The sequence below is a fragment of the Larus michahellis genome, chromosome 1 (genome assembly GCF_964199755.1).
Source record: "Larus michahellis chromosome 1, bLarMic1.1, whole genome shotgun sequence".
NCBI classification, from domain to species: domain Eukaryota; kingdom Metazoa; phylum Chordata; class Aves; order Charadriiformes; family Laridae; genus Larus; species Larus michahellis.
The window spans coordinates 123,022,023-123,047,969 of record NC_133896.1 but is presented as its reverse complement, the minus strand read 5'-3'; the positions used below and the strand labels follow the sequence as shown (position 1 = coordinate 123,047,969).

General features: G+C 37.8%; 1 protein-coding gene across 11 annotated transcripts in view; it reads right to left on the bottom strand.

Annotated features, from left to right (window-relative positions):
- TTC3 (tetratricopeptide repeat domain 3) overlaps window positions 1-25,947 on the bottom strand; it is a 66,356-nt gene that overhangs the window by 24,203 nt on the left and 16,206 nt on the right. For 10 of the 11 annotated variants that reach the window (XM_074601967.1, XM_074601975.1, XM_074601947.1 and 7 more), the window contains 15 exons: window positions 25,634-25,688; window positions 23,610-23,772; window positions 23,437-23,485; window positions 22,228-22,351; window positions 18,928-18,982; window positions 14,150-14,210; window positions 11,707-11,773; window positions 8,793-8,930; window positions 7,673-7,753; window positions 6,841-6,953; window positions 3,628-3,754; window positions 1,835-1,957; window positions 1,552-1,653; window positions 782-874; window positions 10-74 (listed from right to left, as the gene is read on the bottom strand). In XM_074601967.1, coding sequence (XP_074458068.1) covers window positions 10-74; window positions 782-874; window positions 1,552-1,653; window positions 1,835-1,957; window positions 3,628-3,754; window positions 6,841-6,953; window positions 7,673-7,753; window positions 8,793-8,930; window positions 11,707-11,773; window positions 14,150-14,210; window positions 18,928-18,982; window positions 22,228-22,351; window positions 23,437-23,485; window positions 23,610-23,772; window positions 25,634-25,688 — 1,416 coding nt within the window. Of the gene's footprint in view, window positions 1-9; window positions 75-781; window positions 875-1,551; window positions 1,654-1,834; window positions 1,958-3,627; window positions 3,755-6,840; window positions 6,954-7,672; window positions 7,754-8,792; window positions 8,931-11,706; window positions 11,774-14,149; window positions 14,211-16,540; window positions 16,831-18,927; window positions 18,983-22,227; window positions 22,352-23,436; window positions 23,486-23,609; window positions 23,773-25,633; window positions 25,689-25,947 lie in introns of those variants that run through there. The other variant, XM_074602030.1, reaches the window with a different exon arrangement.

Here is a 25,947-nt window from a genome sequence, read left to right as displayed (position 1 = left end):
AGAGCTTACCTTGAACATTTCTGTTTAATACTGGGTCTTGGTGGTTCCTTGGGCTTTGTGATTTTTTGCTCAAACTACCAAAATAAGTGACATCATATTAATTAAATTTGGGTTACAATGCAACATTGCTGTACTCAAAACCCAGGAACATTTGAAGCTTTGGAAAGCAGTAAAAATAATCCTATGAAAGAGATAATGCAGCCCACATAAGCCTCATGAAGGTCTACCTAAACTTATCTTCTACTGCTACAACTTGGTATTTAGCAATAGTTCTTTAACTGCAGAAAAGACAGGTTGAAAGATAACACTAAGTCAGGAAAAACTGGAGGCTGTTTTGTTTTACCAGTGGGCAGGAAGCAAACTTTACAATCATTTTTTTGGTTCTCACAGACCAATACTGCTCTGGGAAAAAGTATCCACCTTGCTGTGTCTCTGTAGAGGCTAAAGGCACTCTTCCAATACAGTTAATTTCATTCAGCAAGATTAGCTCTGAGTTAAACTAACGAAGTTGCTTTCACGTTGCACAAACAAAACAGGAAACAAAATTCCAGTTCCCATCCATGACAATTCTAACCAATACCATAAGGTAATGCCTACTACACCAGAAGAACAGTTAAGAAGAGAACAGGTAATCAACATTCCTAAATAACGCTCAGATTCTGTAGTTAAGATAGCATATTACCTATCAGTTTGCAGTTACATTCTCATCTTCACTTTATCTCCTTTACCAGAGTAAATATTTTAAAGATTATTTTCATATTTTATATGAACATTTACTTACTTCACATTTTACCAGCCCCGAAGAACTGAAAATAACTATTTTTGAAATAAGGCCTTTACAATCAGGAGTGAAACACAGTTCTTGAAGAAAATCCTGTAGGAGAAAACGATGCATGCAACAAAGACATTTAAATTCATACAAAAATATTTGGTTTTATACAGATTACAGTTTCTAAATTTGAAGTGACCAAGGTAATTAAAGCTAGCACAGTCCTAAGCTCCTACTGGATGAGGAAAGTAAGTGCTGACTTGGCAAGGACTGCAAATCAAAAGGATCCTAGATCTGTGGCACACACCTGTTATTCCCAAAGCAAAGACCCTCCTCCTCCAAGTTCACGTTCAAGAGTCAATTTTAAGAATATTCTTTTAGGAGTTCACATGCTTCCTGGATTTACCTTCATTTTATACTGGCTGCTGATACTGTATTTTGTAAAATTCCTTTAGACATACACTGTTGCTTCAACAGCAAGATCGTAGAAGGAATAAAACTTCCATATGGGAGGACATAAATGATGCAGCAGGAGAAACAGGCCAGGCATATTATGCCTTTACACTGGTAGGTCTGTCTTCTGTTGACAACAGCAACCTTTACCCACACTTGAATGTCAGATAATTTAGCAAGAGGCTCCTCTTTCCTGTCTCTCCTCCTGACACTCTCACGTAGGTGGAACATCAGGCTGTAGCACTGCACTTATCACAAAGCAAAGGAATGCTATAATCTTGACTAAAAAAAGAAAAAATAAAATGCTTATAGTCTGACACAGCTCTTACCTTATCATTTTTATCACTGAAGTTTGTTGTTTTCAACTTTTTCCAACAGCTGATATGAAACTCCACTCGACATTGCTGACAGCAAGTAATACGTATAAAACCCTAACATTGAGAAATAGTATGAATTTAACATCTTTAAAGAAAAACAACATAAAACAGCGCATAACTTAACAGTAAATAGGGTAAGATGGCGTGTTACAGACAGCTATTTAATATGAAGGGGGACAAAAAACATGTAAATGTGAAGCTTTATTTCCCAAACCCTTTTAAACTAAAAATTTACCTTAAAGTCTGGGTCTGTAAAAAATATTTGGATTTTGGAGTGGCCATGGCATTGTTGATATCGACAAATTGCATCTGGTTCTGGAGGGAACTTGCATTCCTCAATACAATTCTTTAAAATCAACTGACAAACACAAAATGATAAGATGAATAGCACAGAAACCAGGAAAATACTCAATATCTAATTATAAACTTCTAGGGAACTCTGCAGTGAAACACACATCACTTTTGAACAGCAAACAATTAATATCAAAACAACAACTCTCTTCTAGTGAAAGCTATGGAAGATTGTCCTTTTATGGCAAAATATTCAAAAGCTCATTGGAACTGCTATCAGCTAAGTACTCATGGCTTCCCTGCATACAGGTTTATCTTGGACTGATGTTTACATGCTGACCAATTCCAAACACATGAGAAACTAGTAAGTTTTCCATTGCCAAAATGATGGGGCTAGATTACTCAGATAATGTGATGAAAATGGAGCGTCTGCTCATTTCTGCCATTTCCCAGCATTTCAGGAGTGCCTCACCTGGGATCTGGGTTACACCAAGTACATTCCCACGGGCAGCTCAGACCTGGCCCTACACTGGAGCTAGTGACATCTCCCAGAATAGCGTCTGAGGCACAGACATTACAATGGCTTTATGTAAAGTCAGTTCAAGTCCCACAGGGTCAGCACTGGGCCCAGATTAAGAAAACATTATTAGGAGAAAAAACAAAACAAAACAAAAACCCAACAAAAAACCAAAGACGACTACCGGTTACAGCCTTTCAGATATTTGCATTATGCTCTCTACAAGTCCCACAGCTCTGATGTATTACTGTGGCCACACTACTGTGGTGTCATCTGGGGTCTATACGAAATCTGTAGGACAGGTTTTTTTTAGGCAACAACTGTGCTGCTGCTTCTACCAGAAACTAAACAGGTCAGTATAAATAGCAAAGTTCATAGACTGAATAACCTAGCATGTTCTACTGTGTCAGACTGCCTCTGTGCAGAGAAGCTCGTGTCTTGCCTCTCGTGGCATGGTTTATCCTGAAACTCTTCACAAATAACAGTGACTCAAATTATAGTTTAAAAACAATAAGAATAATATTATTTAAAAAAAAAAAAAAAAAACAAAACAAAAAACAAACCAACAAACTGTTCAGTGTGACAAAGCCATTTGTAGTGCCAGAAGCACCAGTTAGATTTTTCAAGTCAAACAGGGAATTCTACCATGCAAGTCTTACTGCATCAACCACGAACTACACGGTCATGCTCTCCTATTTAGTTTTAAATATAGCACCACTGCTGCAATTTGCAACATCACATTTTTGCTAACTCAAATTTTTAACCGGTTCTCTGTAGCATTACATTCTACATAGTATTCAAATCTAGTTAAAGTTTGGTAACATGCAACTAAGAAGTTAACACATTAAGAAACACTTCATTAGCCGTTAGAACCACATTATTACATAGAAATACCCAAGCATAAAGCCTGACACAGAGTCCCTGCCCTTGTGCTGTAAACAGGATGCTTCCCACGTGTTCAAATTTGTCATCGCAAGAGTTTTGCTCTACAAAGATCAGGCTTTGGGGCTGACAACAACAATGAGCAGTAACACTTCCACTGGCTGTTTCAGGACAAAACCTCCCTTTCGCCCCCCATCTTTCCTTGCCTTTGACAATGGGGGTGAGAGGGAAGTGGGCACGCAGGGAGGAAGGGAGAAGGATGACAACATTTTTTTTATTTTTTGGAAAGGCCATTTGACAGAACAGGGTTTTATGCCTTTTTTTTTTTTTTAACATACCTGTAAATTCTCTGTTCGTGTCTCTTCAATGACCCAAGATGTTGTGGGCCAAGTTAATACTCCAGGTACAATCTTGTGATTAACCATTGTTTGTGATTTCACGAACTGATCAAGCGCATCTGAAAATCTGAAGTTTGAAAACGGTACATGTTCAGATCACATATGAATAACTTCTGCACAGTCTATAATACTTTCACGATTCACTTTATGATCCAAGGGAAAAAAAAAAAAGGTAACTGTAAGAGTATGTGGAATGAAAGAGCACCTGTTTCATTAAGTTATCTGTTTAAGGACTCTTCAGTATAAAAGACTCAAAGGGTGAGCCAGTAAGCCAGCCTGGGGAAGGGACTCAGAGCCCAGGCACAGACAGGAGGCAAACAGAGCCTGCACTGATATTCAAGAGACCCATAAACGTGGGTGTGCTTGTCAATACAGAGAGTGGGGGCACGTGTATGTTCACCAGGGACCTTCAACCCTCATCAGGCAGGGAGGAGGTACAGGACTCTGCTACCTACACTTGCGTTTTACATGAGTTCAGGTAGTGCTATACATGGGAGCTGCTCTGCCTGGCACAGTCTGGGTAGCCAGCTGTGTTGTTGTGTGTGTGCGTACACATTTCTTTGGGACACACACGCAGCCTCACTACAGCTCAACACTGCCAAGGGAAACAACAGCCACATCCATGGGACTGAACCACAGACACCCCCTGGGTCTCAGACTGCAGCTGGCTACGCTGCAGCAGTGGGAAGGAAGAATCCCCTCTCAGTGTCCAACACTCTCTGACCAGGTGCTTTTAGATATTCCACAGGAGGAGGGCTTAAGGTTTAATATCAAACTTATTTATTTGTCACTGTATTGGGTTTAGGTGGCAAGGTTGGGCGGGGGGGTGGGGACAAGTGCTGCAGGGGCAGCTTCTGGGCTCCAAGGAACAGGACTCCACAGGGCACAGCTGAGCCCCTCAGGCAAGATGGCAGCACCTCAGAGAAAGCATGGGTAATAAAGGACAAAACATACTGCACGGCTGTGAGGAGTAAGGGAAAAAAATAATTGAGAAACAGCCCTTCAAGCACCAAGGTAAGAACAAGGAAGGGAAGAGGTGCTCCAGGCATGGAGGAGCTGTTACGGGCTGATCACAACCCCCATTCCCCATCCCTTTGGGCAGGTCAGTGGAGGAGGAGGTAGAGGAGTCAGGAATGAGGGAGTGAAGTGAGCCTGAGATAAAGCGGGGGGGTGTTGGGGAAGGAGATTTTAGTTTTCTTACTTTGTTTCCCACCATCCAACTATATTTTAACAGACAATAAATACATTATTTTTCCTCAAGTTGAGTCTGTTTTGCCTATGCCTGTAATTAGCAAGTCACCTCCCCGTCTTTATCTCAACCCCTGGGCTTTTTTCATCTTAATTTCTCCCCCTCTCCAGTTAAGGAGGAGGAGTGGGAGCGCAGCTGGATGAGGGTCTGTCCACCAGCCAAGGTCAACCCATCACAGGCGTTACTGGGGATTTTGATTAAGTAGAGCAGCACAGTGATATACTGAGATCACAACACAAGCGTAACATAGCAATTGCAATACACAGTTTAATCAATACAAACATGATTCCCGTTACCTGTCTCTATATGCTTACCCTCAGGATGCAGGGAAAAAATACCACCAGGGATATGTAGGTTGAAGCCAGCTCAAGCTCTTTGCTCTCAAGTTTATTAGCTGTCCAGTTTCTGCACTTTATGTTCTGATGAGCCACATACACACCCCTCCTCCCCCACCCTCCAATGCTGGGCTGACTAGCCCAGGAAAACATTACTCTTTATCTGTCTCAGGGAACTCAATGACTCACTGGTGCAGCTGCCTTATCTAAAACCAAGGTTACTCTCCAGTCTCCCTGGTGTTGAGATAAGCTCAGCTTACTTTACAATACATTTTCCATGCCCTCCTCCCCCCAACAAGATCATCATTTTTTGCCCTTCTCCTATGAGCTCTCCTCCACTGCAAGGGTGTGCTGGTCAGTCATATCCCCATACCCTGGTGTCCGCTCAATTCAGCGGCTTCCATTACATCCTTAGCAGTAACAAACTTAAAGTTGTAATCAATCAGTCTGCCGTATGGATTTAGTGATTAACAAAGAGTAATTAAAAAAACCCCACACATCATTTCTTAAATTAAAATATTTTTTGTATCAAAAATTGAAGCTTTCTATTATACCGTGACGGATGCACTCAACCCCTTAACGAAACTAGCAGTAGTTTGATAGAGGCTCCAAAGGAGGAAAAGGAGAGCCGTAGCCAGGCCAAGAACTCCTCTAGTTCCAGTATGTTCTCTGAAAACCCATATAGGAGCAGAGTGATACAGTGAGCATCGATGCATATGAGCTTGGAACACCAGTCATGCAATTAACACATGACTAGTGTGTGGCTTTTCCAAGGTTCATTTATCAAGTAACAAAGAAAATTTGGGGTACAAGGTACAATGATTGTAGGGGGTCTTTTTTGTGTGTGTATGGTTGGACTTGATGATCTCAAAGGTCCCTTCCAACCATGAAGATTCTATGATTCTATGAGTCTCATGCATATCTTTTCCATTGCATGTAATTTGACTACGAGCCAACCGCTTTATCCCATAAGTATGACAGCCTAAGTGAGCCCTCTTTGAGCTCTCCCTGCTAGGCAGCCTGGCTGCATGGTGGTGATCTCCCCTTGAGCTGGGGCGCCTCTCAGGGTTGCTCCTCAAGGCAGAGAGACGTTTTATCAATGGCAGATCTTTGGTATGCAACTGGTATTGCACATAACCCTGTAGTATAACAACTTTGGTTTTGCCTTGGTAACTTCCATTGAATGCTGAATTGATGCTAATGAAACATGCACATACAATCCTTTAGACATATACTGTTGACCAAGTCTGGGACTAAGTCTGGATCCAGCCACACCTAGATTCCTCTCTGAGAAGGAGTTCAGAAAGCAAGGGGGTCCTTTCTGAACCTCGTGACTCAACGGGAGGGTCTCCCATACTCTTTGCATCCCCGGTCTCTCTGTGAGTCATTCTGACTCAAGTGTAACTCCATTTTCCTCTGTATGTTTTCCCATGCAGTAATTATTAGAGTGAACCTTGCCATTGAACTTCATTAAGTCACACTTTTACATCATATTAAAACCACTTTGCTAACACCTTTGACAGCAGTTCTTCAAGTGACCTAAATCACCCATTCACAACATATACTAACCTGTTTTGTCTGAGGTATACTTTTCCAATTCCATAATATGCCAAACAACAAAATCTTTCTTCCTGGTACTGTTCAATTATTGTCTTAAACTGGTTTTCGGCCTTTGTCAATGCCTTCAAAATAAATTTAAGACAAAAATATGTGACTCTTTGCCAGAAGCTTTTTGCTTTTTCTCTCCTTTTTTTTTTGCTCCAGTAGAGTGGGTCAGTATGCCCTATTCTTTGATCAGTCTTATGAATGAACAGTAAATGGAATTAAGCAACCTTATGATCACACACAAAGGCTTTCCTTTCTTTAAAAGAAAACAAACTTATTTTGTAAACACGGGGTGCCTCTGAAGTAATGAAATTAAATTATTGAGCCCAGTGAGCTACAAACACCCAGACATTTTTAAGCTTATTGTAAGACATTGAATATTTTTAAACACTGCAGGAAAAAACCCCAAACAACCTCCCAAAAAAACCCAAACAACCCACACTTCTGTTTTGGTGTCTTCCAGAACCAAAAGCATTCTCTCTCTTGTTTTAGAAGCAGAATGTTTGTGCTGGAAAGACTAGTGCATAACCAAATTACAACGAAGTAGAAGAAAAATAATTTATTATACTTTGTTAATACCTAAGAATCTCATTTGAAAGCTTAAAAAGAAATTTTATTTGGTATATCAAAAACCATTAAAGAACTAGTCCCAGATATTAAACTGTATGATTCTGAAATACCACCAAAGCTTTCCTTCCCTACTAATTTTATGCCTGTTAAAAAGAGACAAAAATGGATGGCCAACTACCTAAACTAAAATTTTGAATAAAAACAATATAGTGGCTTAACGTCATACCTCAGGTTGTCCTATTCCAAGAAGAGCAGTGGCATGTCCGTAGATGATTACAACATAATTAATAATACGAAGATTCAGTTGCTGCAAACAGAGTTCAGTTATAGTACAAGCATGCACAAAAACACTTTGCTGGTAACTAGGACATTACTGTCTACTGTGAATTGACAATCTTCACTACAACAGACCTAGGAAACTCTCTTCTCACCCTTCTTATCGTAGCCTCTATTGATATTTATGTTACAATTCGCATAAAAAGTGAAGGTTAACTACACCTTTACTGCTGGTCATTTGTCATCCCTATGTATTTTGAAGTGTTACATCCTGAAACGTTTGCTTTTACAAATTCTATAACTAAAGGCTTTACTATGTTGACTTCATGCAGTGCAATGTGTGTTTGCTATAGTTCATGCTCAGAATTGAGCAGATTTTTTTATTTTTTTTAAATAAAAAAGCCCTTTCTCAACCTTTTTCTTCCTAATAAACTAGGTCACAATTCCAGATGGCTTGGTGCATTATTTGCGTGGACAGACTTGCTGGGGCTCCAACATCCCTTACTAAAATAGGAGCTTGAAACACAGCAACGCATGTGCACATACACTGTCACACTTAATACTACAATACAATAATTTAAAGAAATATAGGATGACAAATGGGTCAATGGCTGATTGGCTAGACACATAAACACAAAATTTCACAGTATTTGCTATCAAAGAGCTATTAATCTGAAGAATCTAAATTCTTTTTACCCTACATTATTACGAATAAAGGTTAAGCTGACAATGGACAGTAGTTGTTTTATCAAATAAGGTACTTGATGAGTATCTTACATTATTCTTATAAGAATATTATTTTGGTAAATATTTTTTAGATTGCATCTCGAAATGCGCATGTATGCTGAACATTACAAAAAATACATCCAACGCTACTATTAGTTTTTTTATCCTGTTCTCATTTGTAAGCTTCTTGGCATACTTATCAGTGAAACACTTAGCATTGTAGTCAACATCACAGGCAACAATTCAATAACAATGACTATTCTGGTGGAAGGAAAGAATGAAACACGTTATTGAAAGCATAAACTTCAATGACTCTAATAAACTAAGGTACTCTCTCAGTTTACCTTTAATTCTGAAGGATTTAGAATGCTCAACAATTGCGAAAAGGCTTGTTCAGCGCTGTGACATCGCTGGTCCATCAAGGCTGTATAACCATCACGAACAAGGGATTTAACCTCTTCTGGCAACATAGTTAAATCCACCTAAATATTTAGGAAAATAGTAAGTCCAAAAGAAAACAGTTTTTTCCTTTTTTTTTTATTTTAAAGCAAGCAAGCTATTTGCTAAAATACTTATCCAACAGGCAACTGTTAAAATTCTGTACTTCCTACATTTTTATTACGATTCCACTTTTAAAGCAGCAAATCAGGTACATTTTTATAAAACCATTTTAAATTCAACTTCTGCAAACTTAAGATTTTCATGGACCTACTGCTGCTAATCCCTTAAAAATCTAGGTTTTGTTCTAAATTTAGATCTTTTTCTCTCCAGAAAGTTTCAAGTTTAATTCAAGCATCATTTTAATCCTTACATATTAAAAAAAAAAAAAAACAACAAGCCCAGGCTTATGCCTTTCCTCACTTGTACACTCCATTTTGTGTACAAATATTTTTGAAAAACCTGACAACTACTTCTGCCTACAATTTCACTCCACCTAGGTTAATAGTTAACGCTAGAAGGTTTCAGAATGCATTATGTTATTAGCCTTTCACTACAGATTCTTCCTGAAGCCTGTGGGAATTTCCAGCAGTGAGACTGTAAATCGAGACAAGCAGTTGTAGAATTAGGAACTTCTATTCCCTTGATCCGTTGAAACACTAAAATAAAATTAGCTTTGGGAAGCAGATCATCGTGCCAGGGTAGAAGTAATCTGGCTATTTAAGAAGCTCCTCCAACACCTACTCCTGCAATCATAAGCAAAAGACAGAGTACCAAGGAGGCCCACCTAAGTATTTTAGGCCACTACCTCATTTCAGTATGAATTAATCTTCACTATTAAGTAATCCTGCTTCACAAGCTTTTCATTAACTGCCCCTTCACCCCCATTCCATATGTTAACATTTGAGGCTGGGATTCTGAACAAAGGGTGGTCGTGGGCAGGGAAAAACTGGGAAGGTTTGGGAAGAAGGGAATATAACAAATTTTGAGTTGCTCAATTTTTAAACATTATTCTAATGGTGTACTTAATTGTATTAATGTGAACTGAATTAGGCTTTTGACATACTAAATTTAACGCATGTCCAGAATGTATTTTCCTAAGCATCTAAGAATTTTGATCTTATTTTGTCTTCATCCTGTCAACTGACCCAAAAGGACAAACACAAGAAAATACCCATGATCTAATGGCAGTCATAAAGAAAAGTGGCAGGGACAGCGGAAACTGCAAGTACATACAGAAAAGACCAAAATGCAGAAATGAATTAATGAAAAAATGATTAAGACTTATTTTTATTTCCTAGAACTACTGATTTAAGGTAATGCTGTCAGAGCATACAGTTATAGAACAGAACAAATTATATTAATTTAATGTTAAGCTAGATGACATATGAGGCTGATTACGCCAGCTAAAAACGTTACTTTCAATCCTAGTAATGCATTAGCCTTACAAAAATAGGTATTTTAAAGTAAAGAAGGGGTCTTAGTGTAGGCAGAACCTGCACCTTCTCCTGAATCCATTTTGTCTTGTGAGGTAATTAATCAGAGTAGAGATTTCTGGTACTTACTTCCCCAAATTAACAGAGAGGAAATGATTAATTATCTACATCCCCGTAATTTAATTCAAGAACTTTGGGATACTCATCATTCATTGCTGGCGAGACCTGAGAAGGAGAATTCTCAATTTATGAATTTTATTGCGTTTTAAACAGCTGTTTGTCCCACGGGGTTAAGGATGGCAAACTAAACTATATATATGTAAACAAAGTAAAAAACTTCATTATAATTGATAATGGTGTGATCAGGCTAAAGGACATTAATCAGAACATCTACTCTGTTGTATAAATGCTATAGCTACTATTCATTATAATTATCATTTACTAAATCAACAGTTCAAAGCTAGCTTGATAAGTAATTATTTTTGTAGGACTGATGTTACTCACACATGTTGACAACTGTGGGTAGCGCTCTCTCACTCAGCCTCAAGGGGTAACGCTGAGGGGCGTCCCCACTTGAGGCAGGAATTCCAAACTCACTCCTATGGAAGGGGTGTACTAGAACCTCTCCCATTCAAAGATGGGACTAGGTTTGTATAGTATGAAGTGATTGACTGCCAGTCATTTGCTGTTAAGCCAAACCTTCTAGCTCAGCAAAACACTGTTTATTTTTATCATTCTTTTGTTCCTCTTGGGAACATCTGGTTTCACATCCTACCCTGCTCCTGGGGCTGCCAAGTCAGACTAATCCTCAGTGTCCTTCAATACTAAGGAGAGTATGACCTCCCTACACATCTAGTAGTTTTCTGCCAGCAAACTCATACAAGTGGGGCGAAGTTGAAGACACCCCACACACATCCCCCTAGGCAGAGTGTCCTGCTATACTGTTCAACAACATGTTCTATGATTATTTCCAACTGTATGTATCAGACACAAGAAAACATATTTAGTCAGAACTTTGGGAGGGCTATTATAAATCCCCGAATGATTCCCAGCAATTGTTGTAGTTTTTCTTACAAATTAAAATAAAAGTGAGCTATATTACTAACCCATGGTTCCAGCTAAGTTATTCGATAACTACACTGAGTTTTGTGACTCTAATTTCCAGTGTGAAGTCTTATGGGAGGGTAAGGAGGAGAAGCAAAAAGAAGACTACCAGCAATGAGACAGTACAAAGCAGTGTAATCGCATAATCCTTGTCTCCTGGTAGAAGTTGGGCCAAGCATGAAGCATTAAATTTTTGAATGAACCAAGTTTTTGGACAGTGTTATTAAAAGGTGACAGAACACTTACTCTTAAGGTCATATGCTAATGAATTCCCAGTTACCTGTTGCACAGTACAGAAGAGTTTATCTTGGATGGCTTTAGACTCTGTCTTCAAATCAAAGTGATCTCTACAAACAACAGGACAATGGCATCATGAGTTTGTACATGTACTTTACATGTAATCTTAATTTCCAGAAAAAGAAATTTCTGCGCTTTTATCACATTTGCGTAATAGAGATTATTATGGCACACTTTCACAATCTCAACAACATGTACTATAATGCTATCAAGGGTTACAATACTATTCGTATAGTTCATACACTTCTGGCTGTGGAATCACTAGGGCTTCAGGGAAGTAGCAGTCTTCTCCATCATTTTATTTGTTTTCTTTTATCTTCTCCATCTTATTCTCTGCTGAGTTGGTCTTATGAGAGGGTGGGATAGGTGAGACTAGAGAACTTCCCTATACCAAAGGCAGGAGTATAAGAAGGTGCTTAAGCTGCTTTATCCTTCTCTACTTTTCTTAAGTACAAGATCCTTTATCCTAGCACAACCACTGCTTAAAATCAAATACATGTAGCAGCTACACATGGTGGGGGCAGGGAGAGCAGAAAAGAGAGGAACAGAGTTGTTCATCCCAGCTCTTCCTTTCCACTATTGCAGCAGAAACGTCATGTGCAACTAGAGAATAGAGAAAGTATAATGAAGAGGCAAAGTATTGCTTAATACTCTAAGTCCGCAATGCTAAGCTTGCTACTCAATCCTTAATGCTGCTGTTTTGCCTTTTGCTAATATATGTTTGGTTCTGTCCTACATTCAAAGGCATGAAACACTCGTCATCTGAGCTAAATTCTTTACAGAGTCAGAGGATTGTCTAGATTTTTGGAAGCCAAGCAACCTGCTAATTACAGAAATGGAGATAAAATTGTAACTGACCATGCACCTTGCTTGTTGAGAAATAGCATGTTTTTTATAGATCTAAAACTTCCCCATGAAAGAAGCAATTTTATAGATGGTTCAATTACTTTAAAGAGGATTTATTCTCATGGTGAATTCTAACGTTTTTCCCCTCCTCTCAAATTGAAAGAACAAAGAAGTCAGTGCCAACCCAGTTAAATAACATAAATGCCCTCTCTTAGGACAAAGTTTCAATTGTCCTACCTACAGTGGTATTCAAAAAGAGTTATGGAAAAACAAAAGGATTGTACTGTAACATATATACATATATATTAAAAGATGGTAGGTTTTGCAGTCATACTAAGATTAGAACTGGGGATAATCAGGTTTCCTAAAGGCTTGGACTCTTCCACATGAGAAATCTGCCTTTAAGAATTACCATTTAATGGAAACTTTCCTATTTCATTGTAAACAGCTTATTTTGCTGTACCCCTCATCCTAAACACAACTAAAAAACCCTAGCTGAAGAAATATACAAGCAAGAAAGCACAGTCAGAGCTTAAGTTGGCTCATTTCACAGCTCAGGTTAAAACACGGAAAGCTTCCACCTCTGCATGGCCTCAAGTGGTAAGCCATCATTTGCTTCAGTCATCTTACAAATAAGTCAGCAGTAACAGTTCTTTACTGCTGAACTACCTATTAGATGAAGAGATACGTTGGCACATGGAACCATCTATAAATGCACCGATTTCCCCAAACCCATTTGGAGCACGTTGGCCCCAGTATCGCTGGAAATAATTATTTCTTTTTTTAAACAGTATTCTAAATGTTATTACAGATTGAAGCACAAATTTTGTTAATAAAAATCTATAGTGCTTTTTACCCCAATTAATTTACTTTTGGCCCCAGACCATCAAACATACTGATTTACATTCAGCGTGTTCTACGGGGAGTATTCAGGTACTTAAAATTAGACATTGATATGCTTTAGGTGAAAATTCAAATCTACAAAAAATTGAAGAACTCTAAGTGAAAATTCTTTTCTAGTGTTCCATTCTGAGACTGACTTACAATGCTTTCCTCGCAGTCAGATCTCTTCTTCGTAGTAGGCATATTTAGTGTCAGAGAAGTTTTAACAATTATTTAGTACAAAGAGCAGAATTAGCACAAAAAGGCCTTGAAAATAAGATAAGGGTGAGCTATGTTGTGGCGTAAGTTTGAATGTAACAATTAGAACAAGATTTCTATTGTCTTTTGCTGTAAAAGAAGAATGTATTTTGTTATGGCTACACTGTGTGACTTGCTTTTGGGCAACAGTTTTTAAACAGTGGTTATTAAAATTATACCTTAATTTACTAAAATTCAACTGAGCTTTGGAAAATATTTAGTTTTCAAGTAATAACTCAGGCTCTTCGTGAAAACTGGAATTTTGTTAACTTTAATCAGCTATCCTAACATGAACTATATCCTGAAGAGTATGTAAACAGTATTAACAAAGCAATTAGCAAAGAGCAAGCAGCAAGTCAAAGTTGCATTAATTAATTTTTAAGTGCTACATAAAATAACTCAAAATAATAATAAATTAAAAAGTAAATAAAGTTTCTTACCTTGTTTTTTCAGAATCACCAGTTTTGGGTTTTGGCCTTCCTTTGTTTTGATGACTTTGGCCTGTAAGGAGAAAAAGTATTTCAAACAAAATGACCATCACCTAAAACAAAGGCAAAGAAGTGCACTCAGAACTGACATTTTGCTTTATAAATAACAGATCTTAAACATTTACAATATTGAAAACTAACACAACCAAGAAGTTTTTTTAAAAGCCTCCTGTTACAGTACGAATTTGATATTATTTTTATTAATTAGTGTAAGACTTTATTAATCCTATAAAGGGGAAAGATACTTCAAATAAACAGAAGAATCTTAAGATTTTGTAACATATGATCTGACTCTACAATATTTGTAACAACTATTAAAGTGGACTACAAGCTAAAGAAATCAGTATGTTATACAAACCCACGGTTGATATTATACACTATTAGTTGATAACTAGAATTTTTAAAGGGAATAAGAGATCACTGTGTATGTTCAAGACTGACTACAGAAATTTTACAAAGTCTGCTACTTCAAAAATACATTGCTAAAGGAGTTAAATTCAACCCACATTAATCTTAGAAATATAAACATGAGTCAGATAAAGATAAATGTCCCTGATTACAAAACAAAAAAAGTTTGACAATGCGGAAATACTGGATCACAAAGACAAGAAAGAATCCATCACGTGATACTGATTCATTTCTAACTCTGAAACTTAACACTTAGCATAAAACTTTACTAATACACTTCACAATTTCAGAGATCTAACACTGTTGTTGAGTAGTTATAGGGCTCTACAAGCTGAGTAAACAAGTCATTAGTAACAAGAAAGAAGAAAACACGTTTTAAAACTTTATTGCAATTGGTCAAACCCAGGAAGCCATGCCATTAACTACAAAATAAACCCTCAACCATTTTCTGTGGAATTAAAGCGTAACATTAGGCATCTGAATGTGCACATGCATGCTCATGATTAAGTAATGAAGTTTTTAATTTTCAAGAATTTTAAAGTCAGAACTTTACAAGGCATCAATGACTCAACAGCAACAGTGACAGACTCCACTTATGGGAGAGCTGCCTTCTAGTAACCAGACAACTAGACAAGCAAGGCAAAAAAACCCCAACCTCATAAGGAATCAACAAGCTGCTGTCAAATGCAGTTGCAGAACTGCTGAGCATCACATCACAGGTATTCCTTATTACACATGGTAAGCTGAAGGGGTGAGGAACAGCAGATTTTTTTGCTAGTTAAACGTAATGGATTTTACAAGGCATATAAGAATGCTGCCTTCTGACTCAGCTACCTGTTCCAAGAAGGGATAGTTCCAGCTATAATCTTTCAGGAGCAGTTTAGAAGGTAACTGTAGCTTCCTAGTACTGGACACAATCACACAGACAACATACAGTCTAGCACCTGGATTCAAGCCATTCGAGCACTGGAATCCAAATATAAGCAAGCAATATTTAATGATTTAGGTAGCTGTGCCTTTGTTATTACGCTTATGCTGAACTACCATAAAATCAAATTTGAAAAAAAGGAGTTATTAATCTTACATATAAAGTTTCAGTAACTATCTATGCTTACAAATGTTTATTTCATGACTTCAGAGAAGTATTTTATATGATAAAAAAATACCGGAAAACACCACGGAAAAATACAGATCTACCCATTTGAGTAATCTTGCTTAAGCCAGTGGGATGTCTCATGTACTCATTTCTCAAGTTAAATCATATGCATACGCACTTTATGTCTTGTGCCAAAGGGATTTTTCATTAAAAAACTACTTAATGACATAAAATTTAAATTAATCAGAACAAAAAAATCAAGCGTCATGAAGACAGAACATGTTCAGAATTATTTCATGAACCATTTCTTAAAATTGTCACACAGGAGTCTGAATAGGTGTCTGTTGAAACATTTCATACACATTAAAAACTCCAAAGCTACACTAATAATCACTACAAATTCCTTGAAATAGAGACATTTAAATGATGGAAAACAATAATCCTTTTGAAAGCCAGAAAACACTTCAAGCATATCATCATTTAACCTTTTAGAGATAGAGATGTATTACCTTTTCTTCATTACATAGGTTCCCTTCCCTTAAGGAACCAATCTATCATTCAAAACAAAATCTTAATGAAAATAAAGGAACACAAGCCTTCCCTCTCACCAACCAAAGAATGAATTAATCAGCACTATTTTTTCACTGAATTTTAAAAGCCATTCAACAAAAAATTTCCTACAGAAACTACTATTCCCATATACTACGCAACTTAAAAAGATACTACTCTCAGATTTTTAAAAAATACTTTCAAACAAAAGTAACACGAAAATCCCGCTGAATTATAATTAGAATACTTCAGGAGATATATTAATTCAATGGCAAAGATGATTCACTTACCCCACAAACATTTTAAAATATTAGTAGGAGAAGTATTGCTTTTGCTAGACATTCCCATTAGGAGCAAACAAAGATATTTAACAGAAATGTATACACGCTCAAAAAAATAGTACATGCAGACAAAAACTGAAATTAAAAAGGACAGTAACTTTAAGATAAAATACAGTGGCATAAAGTTCCTTTACATTAACTCTCCTGCAAGTCTTAAGCCCTTAAGTGAACAAAGGCTAAGAAAACAAAAGCTATTCTTCCCTACCCACAGTAAACTTGTATCAGCTAGTTATTCACAATGTAGCTCCTCCTTTCAAATCAAAGCCAAATCAAATATTTTCTTCTACATCAGTACTGACATAATAAGTAGGAGGGGGAGAGGAGGAGGAAGAAAAGAACAGGAAAAAAAAAAAAACAAACGTGGAATCAGCACAGGGTTTTTTTTAAATTACTACATTCAATGGAACATTTCATAGTGCTATGATCTCTTTAGTCTACAATAATTTTCAGTTCTCTCCCCTACGTTTCACTTTTCATTATCTCTCTTCCCTCCTCAACCTCTCAAACTCAGCTATCCTTCTGGCACCCTGCTGCTTCACCAGTATCAGCAGCATACACAGACCGCCGACATCCTGCCCTTGACCAGTATCAGCAGCAGAGAGAGACTGCTGACACCCTGCCCCCTGACCAACATGGGCAGCAGGACGCTGCCCACATTTTTCATGTGAAAGTACAGTTCCCTCAAATCCCACTACCGCTGGTGGAGCCAAGGGGCAGCCTAATTCTTACTCGCATTCAAAAGGTATTTGCACGTTTTGGTCTTGCTGCCAGGTGACCTGGACACCAAGCATCCCTGGCAGTCTGCTGGAGCCAGAGCATCACTTATAATCCTGCGTTTGCTACCTGTGATTGGGCAGGTCACCATTATGGGCATGTTGTTGCTGATCTTTTCCACTGCCTCAATAAAGCTTTGTTTTGTAATGTGTTTTCAGACTCCATTACTCTTCAGACCGCACCTTCTTGCTCAGGAAAATGTCTGGATTCACTTAGTTGTCACTTGCTTCAATCTCCTTCAAAATTCCCTATGGCCTCTGCGCATTTCTTATTTTGCCCCTTTGTAGCATCTACATATACTTCCTCAAAACTGATGTGTCTTACAGAGCCTGACTTCCCCTTTCTAAAACACTTCCCTGATTTATGCTTTCTCCAATAAGTTCCTTCAACACTTTGTAGTTTCTTTTTTTTTTTTTTAATGATCCTACCACACAACATCTTTTCAAGAAATTTGCCTTGACTCTTCTTTTGCAACCCTTCACACATTTTCCATCTCCCAATACTTCATTCTTCATGATGTTCACATTCATCCAAAGCCCACACGAGCAAGATCACCCCTCCTACTGGTCATTTTAAAATAATATTTTCTAATATATATTCACTGGCTTCCTAAAATCAAATTTTGAAGTGCTCTGCACTTTGGCACCTACTCAGCAAAGTATTTAAGTACGTGAACTACAAAGAACAGTACAGCTGAGCACTGACTTCAGACTGTTGCATGGTCAGGACTAGAAGGACCTGCTGCCTTGGAGGTCACAACTTCAGAATACGGCGCGAGAATGCAGCTGGTCCAGATCCAGTAGCAGTATTCCATACAAACATTATAAATAGGAACAATTCTGAATGTCAGGGAAATATCTTATGCTTTCTTGGTTACAGCAGGTTTAGAAGGTGATAAAAAAAAAAACAATCAAAATTCAGGAAAAGATTTCACTTTGAAGATCAAAACTGCTTGCACTTCACTTTCACCACAGAAAAGTAGTTCTGGCACAGTGGGAGCTCTGGGGCGTGGGAGTTCTCTCTATAAAAGGGTTGGTTTTGTTTTGTTTTTTAATTCATTAAAAAAAAAACCAACCCATGAACAATAAATCACACCAACTTATACCTCTTAAAGTTTGTAGCTAAAGTTCCACTCTAACAAATATTTTGTAGCCTCCTTCACAAGTGCAGGATTATTTTCTTAAGGATCTATATGGAGCTTTTAGTAATCACAAATGAATTATGAATATTGAAACTACCCACACACTTCTCTTGAATTTAGACCCTTTTAGATCCTGTACCTGTCTCAGAAGGAGGGAAGGCATTTCTAGCCAGTGACTCAGCATTCTACTTTTTAGTTCCAGTTTCAATTCTGAATTCATCCATGTAAAGTAGATTGAAACTATAAAAGCATGAAGGAAATAAGACAGAAACACACAAGACAAGTAACTGTACACTAACAGGAAAGGTAGTGAAACATGGTAAGTTACTGTTGTGAAAATAACACTAGATACACTTTTACTTATTAATAATAGCAACAGCAAGGGAAGAACCGACTCAGACTTGATAAATAACAAACTCACTTGGTGGAAACTCCAGAGACCAACCTTTGCTTTCTGCTCTTGGGATGTCAGTCACCTAATGACAAATACGTTAGTTTGGTTTTATACAGATAACAAAAAACAAACAGATATTACAATTTAACAAAGAAAAAAACCCCAGAAACTCTAAAATTTAAACAAAGAAATCACCATGATAATGTGGTATTTTATGTCCCCAATCAAGGCGTAAAGAAAAATCACTTAATTAATCAAAGTGTGTTTGTACATTTTAACTTCCCCCCCCCAATTTATATTACCTACTAGTCTGATAAATACTAGCCTTTTTTGCAGTAATATTCATCCTAAAGGAAGTTAAATTTACATCGACCTACATTATGAAGATTTTCATAGCATAAAAGCAGATGAAAGTTTTCATAAGACAGTTACAAATCTTAAAGCACTTCTTGTGTGTTCTAGAGATGGCTTTCTTTTTCAACAAGTTCAAACTTTCGTTTCCTTCCCTTTGCCCTTGTACGGTGGTTTCATTTTCCCCACTAACGAGTCATCTTTTTTGCTGCCCCGCCCTCCTGTGAAACCGGAAAAGTGTTGTTTTTTCACAGGCGCATGCTAAATTGTTTTGACCTTGCTAGTGGACTCACATTCTTTATCATTTTGTTTTCTATATTATATAGCTTATTTATAACACACTTTATAGGCTAAATTATAACAAACAGTTTATTAATTAGCTTACAATAATAATGGTAGAGACAATCAGGAAGAGGAGCAAATTTTTTTTTAAACTAATAATTAGTGTGAAAGAGAAGAACTGTCTGTAAGCAAACTGGAGGTTGATTATTAAATTTTTAATTCCATGTCGCAGTCTGCATGCATCTAGCAAAGCAGCGTACTCAGGAAAATTTATGCACAGGAACGGTTTGCAGGCTCCCCATGATACTGGACATGAGATAGGCACTAAGCAACAGCTGGGATATACCACTGACATCCACTAGTGAAACCCGTCTAAACTAAGTTAAGCACCACCAGAATCCCCCAACTGTCCACTTTTTTGGGGGGAGCGTGTTTGTTTTTTAAGGAATAAAAACATATGTACTAGTTTTGGCTGGGAGAAAGTTAGCTGTCCTCATAGCAGCTCATATGGTGCTGTGTTTTACATTTGGATTAAAACTGTTGATAACACAGGGATGTTTTAGCTATTGCTGAGCAGTGCTTGCACAGCATCAAGACCTTTTCTGTTTCACACACTGCCCTGACAGCGAGTAGGTTGGGAGCGCACAACAAGCTGGGAGGGGACACAGCCAAGACAGCTGACCCCAACTGACCAAAGGCATATCCTGTACCATATGATGTCATGCACAGCAATAAAAGCTGGGGGAGGAAAGGAGAAAGGGGAGGAAGTTCTGAGTTATGGCATCTGTCTTCCCAAGCAACCATTATGCATGATGAAGCTATGTTTTCCTGGAACAGCTAAACATCTGCCTGGAAGTAGTGAATGAATTCCTTTATTTGCTTTGCTTGTGTGTGCAGTTTTTGCTTTGCCTGTTAAACTGTCTTTATCTCAACCCACGAGTTTTCTCACTTTTTCCACTTCGGATTTTCTCTCCTGTCCTGCTGAGGGGAGTGAGCAAGCAGCTGCATGGGGCTCAGCTGCCTACCAGGGTTAAACCATGACAACACACTATGCCACTACACTTTCAACAGTTAAATAACTTTCTAAAAGGCAAAATTAGAGCCTTTTGTTGGCGGATTTCTTTGGTCACCCTTCACTAACAGGTATCCTTAGTTAAATTATTTTTCGGGAACAAAAAGCAATCATGACCAGAACAAAGTTTACTCTATTTAGCTTCTGTGAAGGATGCACTCAGCTCCCTGACCAAACAAGGAGTAGCTTGGTTCAGGCTTCAAAGGAAGTAAAGGCCAACGCTGTGACCAGGCCATGAACTTCTCTAGTTCCAACCTGTTCTTTGAAAACCCACACAGGGACAGGTTGACATGGTGAGCTTTTCTGTACATGAGCTTGGAAACCAGAACACCAATCATGTGATTAACATGCAATAAACAGCAGATGGTTCTTCCCAAACTAATTTGGTCAAGGAATGAAGAAAGTTGTAGGTACGAGGAGTCTTATGCTTACTTTTTCCATCGCACATAATTTGATTACGGCCCAACCACTTTACTCCATAAATATGACAGCCTAAGTGAGCTTTTTTTGAGCTCTCCCTCGTAAGTAGCTGGCAGCATGGTGGTGATCTCCCCTTGAGTTGGAACGCTTCTCAAGGTTACTCCTCGAGGTTGAGAGACCCTTTACAACTGCAGATCTTTGGTAAATGATCAATACCTCACATAACCTTGTATCACAGAGCAGTAAGGTCTTGATTGGTAACTTTGAATCATTATTATATCCTCTGTGCAATAGAGTAAAAAACTGAACCTTGCCATCAGACTTTGTTAAGCCTCACTTTACAACACCTTACTTCAATAAAACCACTTTTGCTGCTACCTTTTGCAGTGGTTCTTTAAGCAGCCTAAAGTCAAGCGACAGCTTCACTTCCTCTTTTAAGGCTTCCACACCAGAAAAGTTAATAATCTAGTAGAATATTTGCACTTATAAACAGTCTTTTAAATTGAGAGAATGAATATAAAGAATGACAAAGGCCTACCAAAACAACACAAGTCCATCTTGCATTTTAGCACTATACACTTGTTTTAAACACACAAGCCAAACAGATATTTGAGAACCACAAACTCTAGCTTTAAATACAATCCAGTTAACCAACGCTTTCCCCATACAAAAGAAATCTGTTTACACAGCATTAAAATAACAGTCTATAACCATGCAAATACCATAGTGTCACAGTATCAGTGCAAAACCATGCTCCAGTATAGCAAAAGCCCTGTATATGAATTAACTTTGGCTAAAGCATCTTCCACTGAATTCCATTACACGTTAACTGAATCCTCTTCCTAAAGCCAAAAGGAACCCCACACCTGAATGCACACTGACAGGCAGGACTGGACAGTTGATTAAATCAGACATGACTTCAGTCTCACTTTCAATAACCTCAAAGAGACCCTTCGCCCCCTCATAACATACAGCCTACATCTTCTTTCAAGCAACCACCTCACACCTCCTTCCAAATACAAAGTTCTGAACATACATTTGGTAGTTAAATATTACAGAGAAAAGGCACTTGGCTGAGAAAGTATACAATTATTAAAACACAGTGGCTGCAAAATTTCAGCCACACCATTAAATAACACATTCCAGGACAATGAAAATCAATACGCTGTTAGTCTTGTAATGCCAGCTGTAGTGTAACTTACCTTGGTATCATGTTTTTGATGACAATGATGATCTTTAGGATCAGACTGTGTTCTCTTTCTGTCTTTTTCTATATCTTTTTGTTCTTGAGAGATTATTAAATGAGATTCTGAAGAACTGCAGTCTCTGATATGTAAAAAGAGAGAACCCTAGTTCTTCCAGTGTTGATGCCTTTTCCCGGTATTCAAGACACATACCATACATGTATCACGAAAAAAGCAAAGACGAATACAAGAAGTCTACCCCTCGTAGAAGTGTAATGGCATAAGAATATTTAAAGGATTTGATGAAATAGCCATTGTTTATACCTTCAAATTGCACAGTCTGAAGTTATGCAAATACATAACAACCAAAAAAAGCACCATTTTCTATAAAAGGGACAAGACCTGAATTACCGCACTTTTTTAAAAAAATAATTAATTAAAAAAAAAAGTTAGTCTTGCCCTAGGCCACATTTTATTTGTGCACTACAGAAGGGAAACAAATTTAAGTTCCTCCAGAATTTTCAGGTTTACAAAAAGCTGTTTAGTAGTTTACTTACTGTACTGTTTTTGAATGACAGATAGCACATCACTACAAGGATATCAACAAAAATCAAAAAGATCTTTCAGAAAAATGTTTAATACAAAAGTTATGGCATATATTGTAACTTGGCTGAATCTGAATTTGGAATCTCTCTTACTCTCTCTGGGCATGGGCAAAAGCACAGAATAGACGTGGCAAAACCAAGTTCACACAAATTAGCATACACATTCATTTTTACCATTGCCAAAATGCATTTGCATTCATTTCCTCAAATCAGCTTCATCTCCTAGCAAACTTTATATAGCAAAGTTAACATTAAAAGGTGGGTGTGATTGCACTGACATTTTCAGGCACAAAATTTCCTCAACAGCAAAGTATTTCAGGTTGGGAGGACAAAAAAACCCCATGAAAACATAACCATTTCCTGTTATTTCCAACATGGGTAAAACAATGCTGAAGGAAACTGCTTGGAAGCAGAACACACCTCAAGATAGCTTATTTAATTCTTAAAAGTCCCCTTTACTCCTAGGCTGCACTGTGGTTGCAGTTCTGATCAGTTTATTCCTTCCATTTTTATTTACAGGCAGGTAACAAAATTTAAGCAATATCTGTGCTATATATTACTTAAATCTTATACTAAGCATTGGTAATTAAAAAGAAAAAAAGCTCACTTGACAATTGCTTACTTTTTCTCAAGAAGCGACTTTTTTGGTTTCTGTTTATGTTGTTTAATACCTATAGAAAATTAAATAGAAGGAGGGGGGTGAGAAAAAAAAAGAATTAGCTAGTTTCAAAACAAAGTTACCAATGAAGGAATTCTGATATGTTCGAGGTAGATTTTGAAATCAGAAAAGGTTACCATTGATTTCATCTAATGTCTTCTTTAACTTGTCATTTTGTTGAATAAGATCCTTAAGTCCATCAAGAATATTCTTGCACAGTTCCTGAGCTCTCTCATTAGCTTCCAAAGCTAGTTCATGTTCCCCCAGTAATGACAGCGCCTTGCAGAAGTGGTAGTGACCCTACATGGACATAAGTTTGAATTTCAAGCATTTATTCATACAAATAAGAAAACAATTTATGTTCATAACCGCTGCAGTAGACAATACAAAGTAAAATTTTACATACACAGAAGTTATCTACTCCACCTGTTTTAGGTCAAATGATCAAAAATTAAAGTTTACAACTACTCAGCACACTGAAACAGAAAGATAATTCACTGGGAATAGCATCTAGCCTCTGGCTTTGGAAAAGAGCAAATTTGCTTTTTCCCCTAATCTCAACTACTACTTTCCAATTTTGTAACTATCCCTTATTTACTCTTCTTTAGGACAAGAATATTGGGAAATACATGTTGGTCATTAATCAGGATTTTATTGTAAGGACTACGTATATTCTTTTTAAAGCATTGTGATAACATAGCTATGCACAACAATGTAATAAATGTTTTCTTCTGTCTTTACACATGCAGAACACCATGTGTGGAATAATTACTAAAATGGCCAAAATTACAGCATCGTTCACACATTAAGGAAAGTTATAAAATCAAAAGGCTTCTGAGGTAGAATACAGCTGCAGCTGGCATGCGAAGAATGCAACATCTGAGATTCCCTGTACAAGGCTGCTTGTGAAGCTACACGAGGGAGAGGACAAAATGTAACCTCCGTGGCCTTGCCTTGTGACGTACAGCAGATACGGGAACGAGATGGTACTATGAAACAGATAAGCCGCCTACTTGCTACCCTGAGCCAACATTTCATCAAATTTTGATGAAATGCTGTCCTTTCTATGAACTTTGCTCATTATAATGTCATTATAACACCAAAACACACTTCCACCCCAAAGGCTACCCGCCTCCAAGGCGCGACCACTCCTCCTTGAGTCTGTGCCCTGAATTTTTCTTAAACTATACCTTTAAATGTGAAGCGAGAGAATTTTACACCAATCATAATAAAAGTATTTATGATTAAAGTTACTCAAACTCCACCTTGAAGATAACAAATAGTATAAAAATAGCCCGAGAGAGGGGGGATATCAGGGAAGACACCATCGTGAACCAGTCGAGGAGAACTCCATCACTGACTTCCGGGATCAGTTGACGGGCTGAGCCTTTCTTACCCCCCATAGGGATGCCTTTGGGTAAGACTTAGACTATACCGAGTGCTTCCTCGGGAAACTTAGAAATCTCTCTAGAGAATTTCTCTCCGACATTTATAGCCAGGCTTATTGCTTATAACTTTGTCGCATGTTTTGTATATTTAACAATACTTTTATTTGCACGTGCTTTGAAGACAGTGTATTTATCATCGGCAATCATAAGAACCCATATATCTGTTGTTTAAATAAACTGCACTGTTTAAGTAGCTAGTCATTTTGGTTTCTCACTGAATGCGACCAAAGACTCGAGTGTGGCCATGCTAGTTCATGAGCACGACTAGACTGAAGGTGCAGTCCACTATTAGTGTATCCAAATCGTAACAGCTTTATACATATTAAATATGATTGGACTGATAGTGATGAATTGGGCATCAGTCAGAATTTAAACCTAGCCGCATCTCGCCTCCCACTTCGGTGAGGAGTGTTAGAATGCAAGGGGGTTTATTTTCTGCCAAAACCGCTTTGTCCCCTTTCACGCAACACCATGTAACGACACTTACAAGCACATCAAACCAACATTTTTAATATAAGAAAACTATGTACTTGGCTGACTGAAGCAGAATTCTTAGTCCACAAGGTACTGTGTTCATTCTACTGTCATCGGTGCTAAACAGAGATGAGAACCTGGCGCACCTACCTGGGTCAAACCTGTAATTAAGACTCTAGGTTCTTACGTTGGTTTACAGTACCAACAAAAGACAATTTTGAAATGTATATGAAACTAACCTTTGGCCAGTTAGGCTTCAAAATAGTGGCTCTTTTTCCATCAGCAAGGGCTCTCCTTAGAGAAGGGAGGGAAAAAGAAGAGGTATTTATTATTTATACTTCAGAAAAATCTACAGACCAGACGTACAAGGCACTATAAAAATACAAAGTGAATAAAAGAACAGTTAATTCACCTGTGTAAAGGCATGGCCAGATAACACTTCTTAGCTGAAACTTACCTGGGTTAAAGTGTCACAGTCTCAACTATTTCACCCATCAGATACTTATTCCCTCCCCCTACTCACTAGGTTTTCCAGCATTTCTGCATATGCAAG